The sequence below is a fragment of the Atta colombica genome, unplaced genomic scaffold (assembly GCF_001594045.1).
Source record: "Atta colombica isolate Treedump-2 unplaced genomic scaffold, Acol1.0 scaffold134, whole genome shotgun sequence".
NCBI classification, from domain to species: domain Eukaryota; kingdom Metazoa; phylum Arthropoda; class Insecta; order Hymenoptera; family Formicidae; genus Atta; species Atta colombica.
Window position 1 is genome coordinate 2,030,382 of NW_017259222.1, and position 12,998 is coordinate 2,043,379.

The 12,998-nt window shown below is 33.2% G+C and overlaps 4 protein-coding genes across 4 annotated transcripts in view; 3 read left to right on the forward strand and 1 right to left on the reverse strand.

Annotated features, from left to right (window-relative positions):
- Window positions 1-1,056: 1,056 nt before the first annotated feature.
- LOC108684372 (60S ribosomal protein L22-like) lies at window positions 1,057-2,877 on the forward strand. The gene is made up of 4 exons (XM_018188647.1): window positions 1,057-1,091; window positions 1,354-1,488; window positions 1,739-1,860; window positions 2,672-2,877. Exons 1-4 carry the CDS (start codon window positions 1,083-1,085, stop codon window positions 2,817-2,819), a joined length of 414 nt encoding a protein of 137 aa, XP_018044136.1. The 5' UTR covers window positions 1,057-1,082; the 3' UTR covers window positions 2,820-2,877.
- A 3,288-nt stretch (window positions 2,878-6,165) lies between these two features.
- Window positions 6,166-9,144, forward strand: LOC108684352 (gamma-aminobutyric acid receptor-associated protein). Its single transcript, XM_018188621.1, has 3 exons — window positions 6,166-6,599; window positions 8,122-8,319; window positions 8,417-9,144. The coding sequence occupies exons 1-3, from the start codon at window positions 6,510-6,512 to the stop codon at window positions 8,480-8,482; spliced, it is 354 nt and encodes a 117-aa protein (XP_018044110.1). The 5' UTR covers window positions 6,166-6,509; the 3' UTR covers window positions 8,483-9,144.
- Window positions 9,145-9,404: 260 nt separating this feature from the next.
- LOC108684392 (putative ammonium transporter 3) lies at window positions 9,405-12,229 on the forward strand. The gene is made up of 11 exons (XM_018188676.1): window positions 9,405-9,540; window positions 9,666-9,951; window positions 10,012-10,169; window positions 10,267-10,378; window positions 10,451-10,656; window positions 10,721-10,852; window positions 10,943-11,038; window positions 11,111-11,199; window positions 11,277-11,366; window positions 11,435-11,522; window positions 11,584-12,229. Exons 1-11 carry the CDS (start codon window positions 9,405-9,407, stop codon window positions 11,751-11,753), a joined length of 1,563 nt encoding a protein of 520 aa, XP_018044165.1. The 3' UTR covers window positions 11,754-12,229.
- Window positions 12,230-12,630: 401 nt separating this feature from the next.
- Window positions 12,631-12,998, reverse strand: part of LOC108684370 (origin recognition complex subunit 4) — a 3,069-nt gene continuing 2,701 nt past the window's right edge. The window contains exon 6 of the mRNA XM_018188645.1: window positions 12,631-12,917. Within this exon, the coding sequence (XP_018044134.1) occupies window positions 12,754-12,917 (164 nt within the window). The 3' untranslated portion in view covers window positions 12,631-12,753. The remainder of the gene's footprint in view (window positions 12,918-12,998) is intronic.

Below are 12,998 nucleotides of genomic sequence, written 5' to 3' on the forward strand. Positions count from 1 at the left end.
ATTTATTTTTTTCCGAGGTTCTTGTTGATTTATTGGAAGATTAAAAAAATTATGCATTTATTTTTAGACAATTTAGGGCACACACGGAAATTTTTGAATTCTTTTTTTCTCAATTTTGCTTGCTAAATCTATATAGCAAGTAAGAATCACGACTTTAATAATGATTGCGGTTTTAATGAAAAAAGAAATAATTTTTATAAAAACAGAAAAATTATCATGATAATTTCGATAAAATTAATTGTTATTTTCTTCAGTTAAAACATGTTCAAAAATTGTATTTTTCGCATATTAAGACTATTTTATCATGACTTTCAAATTCAGCAAGTGAACTAAGGAGAATATTTTATAATTCTTAACGATATAACTATAGCGTTACAATGTCGTTGCGCAGATGTTGTACATGATAAAAAACAATATTATAACGTTACAATTATAGTTGTTAAAAGTTATAGAATAGGCCCCTTAGTTTAATTTTTTCTTAGTTTTCTAAAATGAGAAAAAGAAGAATCCAGCGTGCTCCTCAAATTGCATAACTTCTTTAATACTAATTTTTAGATAACAATACAATAAGTTATTACACAGTCAGCTTTTTATTAATTCCTCATATCATTACTTCTATATTTTTCTTGCGCGCAGTAGTATATTATTATAATAACGAATGTAATTTGAAACATTTTGTTAATAAAGCCAGAAAGTAAATAAAAAACTTTTTTTAAAGAAGGATATACTTCATCCTTTACTCGACATAATTACAAAGATCTACAACATTCGTCAACATTCAAAAATCTATATAAAAATGAATCGCACTGATTTCAAAAATATATTAATTTTCATAAGAAAAAACCATTCCCTAAATTGTCCCTTTATCAATGTATGCCTTCTAATAAGCGATAAAAAAAAATAACACGGTATGACACAATGGATCATTATATCCTTATTGTCAATGTTAAACAAAAATGCATGAGCATTGTGTCGCATGTATGAAGGCACACAAATGCACACAATACTTCCGCGTAAACGATTGTAGCGCCATATGATGATCAATTTTCTCGCGTTCTTTCATTTGTTAGACACACGTGAACATGGCTCCGGTGAGTTGTCATTCTTGCAAAAATACAATGATTATTCGTAATTATGGCAGAATTTCGTTAAACTAACATCACGTACGAAAAGAATCCGACTTGTCGATCGCGATAGGTTAACTTATTGTTTTATGTTGAGCTTATTGTTTCAATCTAGTCCGATATGTATCTTACCATACGCTCCTATCCCGCCTCCTTGGATGATTTTCCACGTGTCTCATAAAATGATGGCAACATTATCATTAAACAGATTATTTTCATAAATTTTTAGCCAGCAAAGAAAACTAAAGGCCCGATTAAGAAGCAACTGCTTCGGGGCAAGGGACAGAAGAAAAAGGTATCCTTGAGGTTTACGATCGATTGCACGCATCCCGTGGAGGATAATATTATGGATGTAACCAATTTTGTAAGTTACATTATTGTTCTTAATTATTTCAGATTATATAATACTCTCTTTTTCCATCTATGAGAATTGTACTCGAAATTTCTCGTTTGATTGAAATCGAGATCTAACCTTTTTCTCGCGGATTCCTAACCTCTACGTGATGAAAAATTCTAACGTTGATTTATTTTGAATTGCATGATGCCTACTGAAGTTTTAATACTATATCTTTGAGACTGATTATTATAAAATAGTGATATTTTTTTCTTTTTAGGAAAAATATTTACAAGAAAAAATCAAGGTTAGTGGTAAAACTAACAACTTTGGCAACAATGTTGCCTTGGAACGTAACAAGATGAAACTCACTGTCAACAGTGATGTCGATTTCTCGAAACGGTGAGTAATATCGTTTTTCTGTGATTGTAACAATCGTAGAACATTATTATAACATAAAATTGATACCCAATCAGTTCATATAAACCATTTTAAATAGTTTTAATATGTCGTGAGTCAATCACAAAGTTGAATTAGAATCTTATGATATTGCTTCAGACAATCTTTAAATAGGAATATGAATACTGGCTTATAGATGCTTACCATTTAGACTTATTGATAATCTTATTTAAAACCATTTTAAGTAATATCTTAAAATGCTAATACATCTCTGTGATCGACTTAACTGGCATCTACAATGAGTAAATCTTAAGCTTTAAACTCTGTGCTATAAGAAATTGATCGATCATAGTTGAATACAAGAAGAATAATCGACTATGATTAGTCAATTTCTTATGACTTAAGGCTTAAGACTTCGAGTTTAGATAATGACTTATTATACAAAGCCCATAAGAACAACTGAATACCTGTTGATTCTAGTCAACACAAATATCATTTTATCTTAGCATTTAATGAGGAACAAAGACGAAACGATATTATGTATATGTGTCATCTTGTTTTCATTAAGGAGATAAAATCTTATAATATTAAACAATATTAAGGCCAATATTCATAGTCCATTATTATTTCAATATTGTCTTAAATAACGTCTTAATATGTCCCTCTAGTTGGCTCGTGACATCTTAAGATAGTTTTAAAATAAACATTGACTATGAATATTGGCTTATTTTTTACTATTACAAGTTTACTATTATAAGGTACAAGAAGAGCGATATTTGCACTAATTTGGAAAACATGTTATTTTTTGTTATAGATATCTCAAGTATTTGACAAAGAAATACTTAAAGAAGAACAAATTGCGTGATTGGTTGCGAGTAGTATCGAAAGACAAGGAAACGTATGAGTTACGATACTTCCAAATTAACAGTCAAGAAGATGATGATGAAGAAGATGTGGAATAATTCTCTTAATTACAAATGTGTCTGTATATATTTCGTTTAATAAAGAACACTAAAATTCTTGATTATTTATGCGAATACAAAATAATTAGCTTTGATTATATAACAACTATTTTTAATTTTTCAACTGTAATTTTGTGATCATGCAATTCTATCAGTTGTATATGCATTTCTGTAATTATTTCAAAATATAATTGCAAAAAGGAGACGTACGAATTTTTACAAATATTAAAGTTTAGGTAAGTTTTCACAAATTTTAATAAAATGTATGACTGTAATGTATTAAGCAATGTATAGTGGATAATATTTAAATATGGATTCGCAATATCACTTCTAACGCAATTAAAATGTGCTTCTGAAGTCCTAACTAGTATAAAATATTTAGGATTTGCATCAAGTTATCATCAGTTCTAACTGACAGCTTCATAATTTGGACGCATTATCTGCTGAGAGCGTTAATGTACAAGTGAACTTTTCAGATCATACAACTTCGCGCGAAAAGTTGACGGCCCCTTAATGATGAATTCAACCACTTTGTTCTACACTGGATCAGTACACATTAAAAAAAATCAGTTCTTTATATAAAATATCTCAATGCAATGATATAATATAATCAATTTTGACAATAAAATATTCGTTAAATAATGTGACAATATCATTAGTAGATAGTTAATTGTTTAAAATATTTATACTTTCATATTTTACTTTGCTAATTGCTTAATTAATGTATAGCAACGTTTAATGTGCACTGATCTAGTGTAGTCTAAATGATCCGAATTCGCTATAATTTATAAGTTCGACTCTAGCGAAAATTCTGACGAACTCGCGGCGAAAATATTATTGATATTAAGTTCAGAACATAACGCGTACTTGGCAACGATCGTGATAGCTACGTTGTTCATTGTGAAAAAGATTCGATGAATGTCCCCTGAATCCTGTCGACTCTGAGATGATGTTGCACGGCACTTTCGTCATGGCGTTCGACGTTCGATACACGCGCAATATATATGCGTCTTGCGTTTCGGAAAAAACACTCGCGAATCAAAATCTCAACCGCACGCGGAATCCGCTTCTGAAAATCGATCGCGATCGCGGACAATTAAACGCGCGGACGCGATTCGAACGATTTCTATTCCACGATGACGTCATGACGCGCTCGCCAATCGACGCTGACCAATGGCGAATTTGAAATATCAAAAGAGGCGCGAAATCGCCTCTCGAAGCGCCGCGTCGCGGCGGACGAGAGAATTATTGGCTACGCTCGGTGATTCTTTAATTTGATTGGTTCCTTCTATGTAAGAAAATGTATCAAGTCTATTCTATTGTGCTCTCTCTTTCACCTGTATTCATAGTCCTTCCTTATTTTAAAGGTGAAAGAAACTTCCACGAAGGATTCCTCGATTCTTCAAGATCTTTTTGTTTCATGAACTGATCTCAAAATCCGAAAGAAGAAATATTTTAGAGATTTCAGTAATCTACTAAAGCATGTCGTAATATATAATATATGCAAACCTAATATCGTGAATTACGAATAATAAAGATTATAAAGGTATTGTTAATTAAATAAAATGATTAAGCATTTTACAATAATAATGGACAAAAATAAAACTAATAGCGAATTCGATTGGACGCATTAAATACGCACTGATGATGCACATTAAAACCGCCGAATATACACAAAATAACGTAATATATGTTTATAAAAAATCAATTATATAAACATAAAAATAAACATAAACATAATAAATCAATTAAACATAAAAAATAAACATAAAAATAAACGTAAAAAATCAATTAAATCGTGAAATACTCAATACTTTTATTGTACTATTATGTAAAATATGTATTTCATAATTCGAGATATTTGCATTTTATTTTTATACTAAAATTAAATCATTGTACAACGGCTTTAATATACATCAGTGCTTCCAATCGAATTCGCCATGCTTATTATAAGAAAAAGGAAAAAATGCTTTTAGAGGAGTTTATTTTCGAAAAAAGCTATCAAAAATAATTATCGATACATCAGATTTAAATTAAAAAGTTATCGAAAAAGACCAGTAACGAATTAAATTTGGAGATTTGCTTTGATTATGAAAGCTAGATCTCCTCCTCAAGGAAATTCGTAATCTATCTTGAGAAAAGGAAGCTAATAAGGCTTCTTTGATCAAGGAAGATTTATGAAACGTGAAATAAGGAACAAAGAAATCCTCATTCTTCAAGGAAGGACTATGAATACGGGTATTTGTTTTCTGTTACTTGTTTTTTTACCTGTTGCTTTTTCTGCTTTGCAATCGTTTTGTCAACAATATTTTTTATACATATTTCTTGTTTCTTTCCAAGTTCATTAATTTTTATCTCAGACGATATAAAAAAATCCGGAGAAAGAAGTAAAAAGACAAGATGAAAAAAAACAAAAGGCAAGAAACAGGAAACAAAAGGCACATTGTAAAACAGGCTTTAAAGTTCTTCGTGTTTTTTTCTTTCTTTTCCATGAAATAAAGAACTCTGATTGATTGAATTTCTTATACTTATATGTTACGTATCATGCAAGAGCTGTGCTTTCTGTTTAAATATTTAAATCATTTGATGCTCTATGAAATGATAATAAGACAAAAGCGGTTATATTCTTTAATTTGCACGAAAGAAATTACACGATATCGATAATAATTTTTCATTTTTTACATGTTTGTGTATTTTCACTGTGTTAATTTTAACGTTAGAACGATTTGTTTCCACACGATTTGTTTTTTTTAGATAACGCCAATTCATGTTATACTCGCGAATTGATAATTTCAAGTAACACGAATAAACCTCATCTTTCTCCTTTTTCTCTTCACGTTAGAAAGAAAAGGAAAAAAAGATGCGCAATGGTTAAAAAAAATTCAATTGAAAAGAACAGACTTATCCAGTCATTCGCATTCTTTTCAGCTTTCGCCGAATTTCTTATTTCTTATATCCGCAAATTTTCTCAAGTGATTCAACAATTTTTGTAAAAAAATTATTGGTTTTTGCGACGTCATTTCAAATCTGTTTTCTGTAGCTGAACTAGTGTACACTTTTGGAACTTAAAGTGAGATAGTTATATGTTTGATATTTGTCTAAGCGAGAAAGAGAATTCTAGACTGTTTTGGAAGTCTCAAAGGGAGAGTGGGGAGACTCCATTATGTGAGCCATCTCCTCTGATTGGACGCGGGCATCAAAGTTCCATAGGCATAGAAAAGATTGGAGAAAACTGATCACGTGACCCTCGTCCTGATTGGACGCAGGCATTTATATGATACAATTTGCCATTTTTTCCCTTTGAGCTTCGAAGCTCTCTAGTTCTAAAACAATCCAACAGTGCGGGAACAGAAACTGATCTGAGTAGTCGTTCATCACTCGTTAACAAAAAAGGAGAACTATTTTCTCACGGCGGAGGAGCGCTCGTAATCAAACGCGCAATCGCAACGGCCTGTGACGCACGGCGATTGTTGTCGCGGTCGCGAGAGTGACATCGAAAATCGCGTTCGTGTCAATTCTACGCCCGTGAGACTCGTATCACGGAGAAGTAAATCAGAAAGAGATAGAAAAGGAGTGTTCGCACGTGTGTAAACGAAAGGGCGAGCTACGGAGGAACGCAAGTGAAGGCACGAAGAAGAGCGTCGTCGCCGTCGTCATTGTGTCGCGCGACCCGCTCGCAGACGAGGGACAATGAAGTTCCAGTACAAAGAGGAACATCCGTTCGAGAAGAGGAAGGCCGAGGGTGAGAAGATCCGACGGAAATATCCCGATCGGGTGCCCGTAAGTACAAAGCATCTTTCAAGGTTTCACGAGGGTCTACGCATCCCGAATGAATAGCTTCCGTTGCACTTCCCGGAAGGAGAGTTCTCGCGAATATCTACGAGGGGGAGATGCGGGAAGCCCCTTCCTTCCCTCCGTCCTTGTTGCGTCGGCTGCTTTCGTAATGTCGCGCCGCGGCCGTCCCTCGATGGTCCCCCAGTGAAGCCCAAGGTCGTCCTCGTATTTTGCGTCGCATATCGTATCGGACGAGACGCTTCTCTCCGACAGGACCTCCGTCTTTCTTTTTTGCGCACTTACGCAGCGAAATCGCGCTGCGCTTCGAGTACACATCCTTCTCCCCCCTGCACGTGTATTGATCTGCTTCACGACGTGCAATCGACTGTTTTCCAGCGTGTCGAAATTTCACCTGGAATCACCTAGTTTTTTGAATTTATTTACGTCAGACTCGCGACATGATCGCTCCGCGTCTCGGATTCGAATAGTCTCGAATGTTTTGGTCATCTAGTAGAGGACACGTCACATTCTTGAAAATTATTTGTCTCGTTATTAATTCAGGAAATGATTTGCAACATTTTACTGCTAGGTTAAAACCCAAGTTTTCTGAGTTAAACATATGTAGAACGTATATTCTTGTTAAGCATTGTTTTAAAGCATTGTTTTTATTTTTGAGCCTGGAAATTGTGACAGTGTAATAATTTCGATTTTTCAGTAAATTGCCCTGATTTCTTTCAGAGTCGAATTAATTAAGTTTCATTTAATTTCTCTCAATTTTTAATAAATAACAAACAAATTAACGAGCATTCACAAATTGAATATATTTTGCTATTTATTTAATTATTTTTAAATATTTAATTATTTAAGTATTTAATTATTTTTAAACATATTTTTGCCTTTCGAAATATATTTCAAATTGGACATTAGGAGGATCTTTCTACGAATAGATTACATTTACATATTTTGATGAAAAAAACATGTTTTACAGATCAAATATTCCGCAAATAAGAAAAAAAGAAACAGAAAAAGATAGATGACTGATATTAATGATTGTTATTGATTTAAATCCCAGCAGATTAATCTCTTTTTAATCATGTTTTTTAAAACATGTGATTCATCTCTAAATTTATCCTAACTCATAGTATTTTCATAATCATGATCGTGATCGTCACAAAAGAAAGAATAAAATGTTTATCTTCGCTGTACATGAATCATTGATCACATGATGTTTCACTCAAAATTATCATATCGAATTACACTGAACCATCTCACTCGGTCTCACATTAAGTACAATACATAATTGAAACTTGACTGTAGCGAGCCAGAAAAAATTATTTTTTAATGATTTGTTTGCGAAAGCTGAATTGTTAATTTACTAGGCGAATAACAACTTCAATTGGAGATATTATACAGTAATCGATTTGTGCATTTGCAGTAACTAATTAAGATATAATCCTAATGTCAACTAATATTACATTTTTATATATTTAAAAAATATTTGAAAGACATAATGTAAATATTGTTGTAGGTGATAGTTGAAAAGGCACCTAAAGCAAAGATCAGTGATCTGGACAAGCAAAAGTATTTGGTACCTTCTGATTTGACTGTCGGTCAATTTTATTTTTTAATTCGTAAGAGGATTCATTTACGTCCTGAAGATGCCCTATTCTTCTTCGTAAACAACATCATTCCTCCAACAAGCGCTACCATGGGTTCCCTTTATGCGGTAATTGAAATGAATATCATTATGAAATATATATATATTAAATGCTTTGATTTTTATTTCATAGTCGCTCGTCTAATCTTATAAAACTCTTCAACAGGAACATCACGAAGAGGATTTCTTCCTATACATAGCGTATAGCGATGAAAATGTATACGGTCACTAAACCCCCAGGATGAGCAAATTGCCAAAACAGCAAGGGATTCAACAACAAAAATCTACCATCTACCAACGTAGTCCTCATAGAGACGCTTTCGAAAACCGAGCATACAAAATTACATCTATCGATATACTTTGTGTGAAATTTTATCTTGATATTGTATATTCGCTTCCATAAATCTACACAACCATATTCTTGGATGATAAAAGATGCTTGTCGATTCCATTTTTTTTGTTCTATCATCTAAGAGGGCTTAGTTCACGTATTATGTAAGAACTAATTTGAGCAAATTTATGTGATCATGTAATATCTAGCCTGGCCACCTATAAAAAAAAATAAGAAAAAACCAAAAAAAATCTGCATCATCGTTAACATTCTCACACATTATGTTCTTCATTGCACGTTACAATCATAATGGTTTTTTCTTTTTTTTAGACTAGCACCTATATCGTACTGTATCATTATAAATTTAAAGTATGGTATAGACGGAAAATCATTATATACGTGATATCATTTTCAATAATATATATTAGATTAATGTTGTATTATACATAATTTTGACGTTATTTAATTAAAAGAACGAAGAGAAATTGTTGGATGCGAGCGAGAAAAATTTTCTGTAATCTCGAAAATGTAAGGCCAATAAAAAAAAGTTAAAATCGTGAAAACATGTCTTTGTCTATTCTTCTAAAATAATCTAAAATATTTTCTCATTTTAATGATTCGATTCTTTTAATAGTTTCGCTTGATCGGTTGCTGACAGAAATCCTGACATTACTATCAATACCAGACTACCAATACCAGACTTATTTTGCCCGTACATTCTAAATTTTTAATTTGTTTGTCCCGAGAACACTCCGCGCTCAATACATACGAACGAAGATATTAGCAGTCAAATTCTTTCTAGCGACGAAGTAAGTTGAACATCATGGAACTGGCGAATTCCGAGAAAAATGATACAAACGTTACTGTTGATAGATATGTTAGTTCTTTATACAATCTTACGCAAGAAGATAGCAACTGGATCGTCACGAGCTCCTTCATGATTTTTACAATGCAAACAGGTAATACTAAAATAATCTTTCCGAAATATGTAAGTTATACTATCTGTCTGATTAAGAGATGAACCGTTATTTTTGTACTTTTATTAATACGCGCGGCAATATTGATTCTCTTACAAACTCTGTAGGTTTCGGAATGTTAGAATCCGGCTGTGTATCTTTGAAAAATGAAGTCAATATCATGATGAAGAATGTAGTCGATATAGTTCTCGGTGGCTTGACTTATTGGATCTTTGGATTCGGATTTAGCTTTGGCTTGTGCAAACCCAACAACCCTCTAATTGGCATCGGAGGTATATTCGTGGATCCTCCCGTCGACGACGAATACATGGGTTCCATTTGTGCCGCATTTCTATTTCAATTAAGCTTCGCCACTACCTCTACGACCATCGTTAGTGGTGCTATGGCAGAACGGTATTTATTTTCGCAAATACGATATCGAAGACGTATCAGTTATACATTTTGTATTTCTAGATGTAACTTTAAGGCATACTGTCTCTTCTCGTTTTTGAACACTATTGTATACTGCATGCCAGCCGGGTGGGTGTGGGGCGATCATGGTTTCCTGAACCGCATAGGGGTCGTTGATATTGCTGGTTCAGGCCCGGTGCATCTTGTTGGTGGTGTTTCAGGTAATCAGAGTTATTCTTATTCTATTAAGGATATCATTGCCAAGTAATCAATGATAAACGGATAAATTTCGATAGATGCATTTACCTGTTAATACAGCTCTCGCTTGTGCCATCATGCTCGGTCCCAGAATAGGTAGATACGACAACGGCATCGATCCTCTACCACTCGGATGCCCAGTCAATGCTATTATGGGGCTATTCGTGCTATGGTAAAGCAAGTAGATTACCGCGATGTCGAATGCAATAAATAAAATATAAAAAGGATTGTGAACCATAAATAGGTGGGGCTGGTTAGCGTTCAACAGTGGTAGTACTTACGGAGTAACCGGTGATCGATGGCAATACGCCGCTCGAGCGGCTGTCTCCACGATGATAGCCAGTATGGGAGGTGGTCTCATCGGTTTGGGATTCAGCTTGACTAATCCGAATGGAATTGATATCCTTAGTCAGATAAACGGTGTTCTTGGCGCATTAGTGGCAGTTACCGGTACATGTTTTAATACAGAAAACGTGAAGAAACAACCGATTTTTAAGCGTTTATGTTGCCTTAGGTGGATGTTTCCTGTATAGGAATTGGGAAGCGATGATAGTCGGAATGGTAGGTGGTTTTATTACGTGTATCACAATGCCCGCATTAGACAGACTTCACATAGATGATCCTGTTGGTGCAGCCGCTACTCACGGTTCGTTTATATTAATTTCATCAATATATCAAATTTTTATAAATTTCTCTCCATCGTGACAATAAACACTCGTATTCATTTAAAGTATAGGCGCAAGTGGTATCTGGGGAGTTATTGCTATCGGTTTATTTGCTGATAATCCTCATCCCCTTGATACCACAAGTGGAAGAAAGGGTTTGTTCAAAGGTATACAATGATTTTTATGCATCTTTTTTATTTCCAAGTTAATACAGTGCATGAATTTCTTCTTTTTCATAGGAGGTGGTTGGTACCTTTTAGGAGTACAAAGTTTATCTGCACTTTGCTTATCAATTTGGAGTTTCTTCAGTTCTATTACACTGCTATGGGTTTGTAATTTTATTTCTTAAAAAAAATGTATTATATGTAAAATATAAATGATATCTGTAAATGTCCTTATCCGTAGATAATAGATAAAATAATACCAATTAGAATGGCAGTTTATGAAGAAGTACTCGGAGCAGATCTTGTAGAACATAGAATACGTCATTCAAAAGTACGAATTTTCTTAATTTTTTAATATAAAGTTTGTTTTACAATATGTGATATGATGTTTATTTACAGATAGGTGTGAGTCGTGCTATGTCAGCGCTTCGACCATTTACTATGGAAGAAGTACTAAGGAACGTACCTCCTGTAGGCATGAATCCTGGTAAGAGAATTACATCTAAAGTCTGTACCGAAATGTGTAATAACGTGCACTTTTGATACAGGTCATGATTCATATATTACTCAGCATGAAAAGAAGAAATTAGCGAATTTCTCAAAATCTGGGAAACCTCAATTGCCAAAGAAGCTGATGGCGAGAAATTCCCAAATCAGGACGATCGCGGACTCTACGATAACCGTGGAAGCGAAACCACAGTTTGCTTGGATAGATTAAAAAACGGATCCACAGACTTATACTTTATCAGAGATGTAAATTGTTTATTACAAATGTATAAACATAGACACGTGCACAATGTAATTTCGTTGCATTCTAATATGTCCGAATAATATGTGTCTGTGCGACAGACACACGTTTCTTAATAAATACCTAAATTTTTATTCATTCACACATATAAATATTGATCGCGGGTATACATGCGCGCTCGCACACATGACACAGAGAGATAAATGGACATAAGTGGATCACAGACAAACTGAATTTTAACACTGCTTAGTCAGTGGCACAAATATGGTTTCAATCGACTAAATTAGCTAATCGTTCATAACGCTTGATAAGATAATGCTTGTTATTGTAAGAAATAAAATATTTCGATAAATATTTATGCATTTTCCTTATTATCTTTCATATATCGAAGATGCATATATCTCTACTTCGTTTGTATATTGACAGGAACTGTTCCTGGAAACCATATTTAGTATATATTCACAAAATATTATTCCTCCTTTTTTCTTTTTAAATATTGTACTAATGCATATTGAAAATATTTACAATTTCATTGTATTTTTGTGATATTTCTTCCGATTTTCTACTCTACTGATATTTCGAAAAATTTTCTAAACTAAATTTAACTGGATATATATACGTATGAATGGCAATATTCAAAAGATGTAAGACTAGAATATCACACGTTTTTTGGAGGGCATAATATATAAACGCGGAATGTAAACGTCGCGTATCTTCGTAACTGTCTTTGTTTTTATGACGAATATTAATCAGGAATATAGAGAGAAATGAGTTTAATAATAATATTTAACATATAAAAATGTATCTAAAAGATTATTATCGATTCCTACAAATATGTTCCTTCTAATGGAGTGATATAAATACCTATATTTAAATTTATTCTATAAAAAACGTCGCTAAAAAACTTATTAATTACGTGTCATGTGTAGATTTATGGAACACAATGGGTTGAATACTTGAAACTATATCGTTATATACTGCTTGATGCCCACTGAGAAACTTCTGTGGGAAGACCAGAATAATTTTTCACAGCCTCAATAACTTGCTGCGATGTTAACGTAAATTTGTAATATTGATATTCTTTTTCGAACTTCGTATTCGTATTTCCAATTGGCAGCAAGATCTCTAAATTCTACAGAATATATATATATATATATATTTCCAATTGGCAGCAAGATCTCTAAATTCTACAGAATATATATATATATATATATA

Bases quoted from the DNA above. Each gene is read 5' to 3' on its own strand.
- LOC108684372 (XM_018188647.1), top strand. The intron at 1,489-1,738 runs GTAAGTTACATT...TTTTCTTTTTAG, and splicing joins TTATGGATGTAACCAATTTT to GAAAAATATTTACAAGAAAA. The intron at 1,861-2,671 runs GTGAGTAATATC...TTTTTGTTATAG, and splicing joins GATGTCGATTTCTCGAAACG to ATATCTCAAGTATTTGACAA.
- LOC108684352 (XM_018188621.1), top strand. From the start codon at position 6,510: ATGAAGTTCCAGTACAAAGAGGAACATCCGTTCGAGAAGAGGAAGGCC. The intron at 6,600-8,121 runs GTAAGTACAAAG...ATATTGTTGTAG, and splicing joins AATATCCCGATCGGGTGCCC to GTGATAGTTGAAAAGGCACC. The intron at 8,320-8,416 runs GTAATTGAAATG...ACTCTTCAACAG, and splicing joins CCATGGGTTCCCTTTATGCG to GAACATCACGAAGAGGATTT.
- LOC108684392 (XM_018188676.1), top strand. From the start codon at position 9,405: ATGGAACTGGCGAATTCCGAGAAAAATGATACAAACGTTACTGTTGAT. The intron at 9,541-9,665 runs GTAATACTAAAA...CAAACTCTGTAG, and splicing joins GATTTTTACAATGCAAACAG to GTTTCGGAATGTTAGAATCC. The intron at 9,952-10,011 runs GTATTTATTTTC...TTGTATTTCTAG, and splicing joins AGTGGTGCTATGGCAGAACG to ATGTAACTTTAAGGCATACT.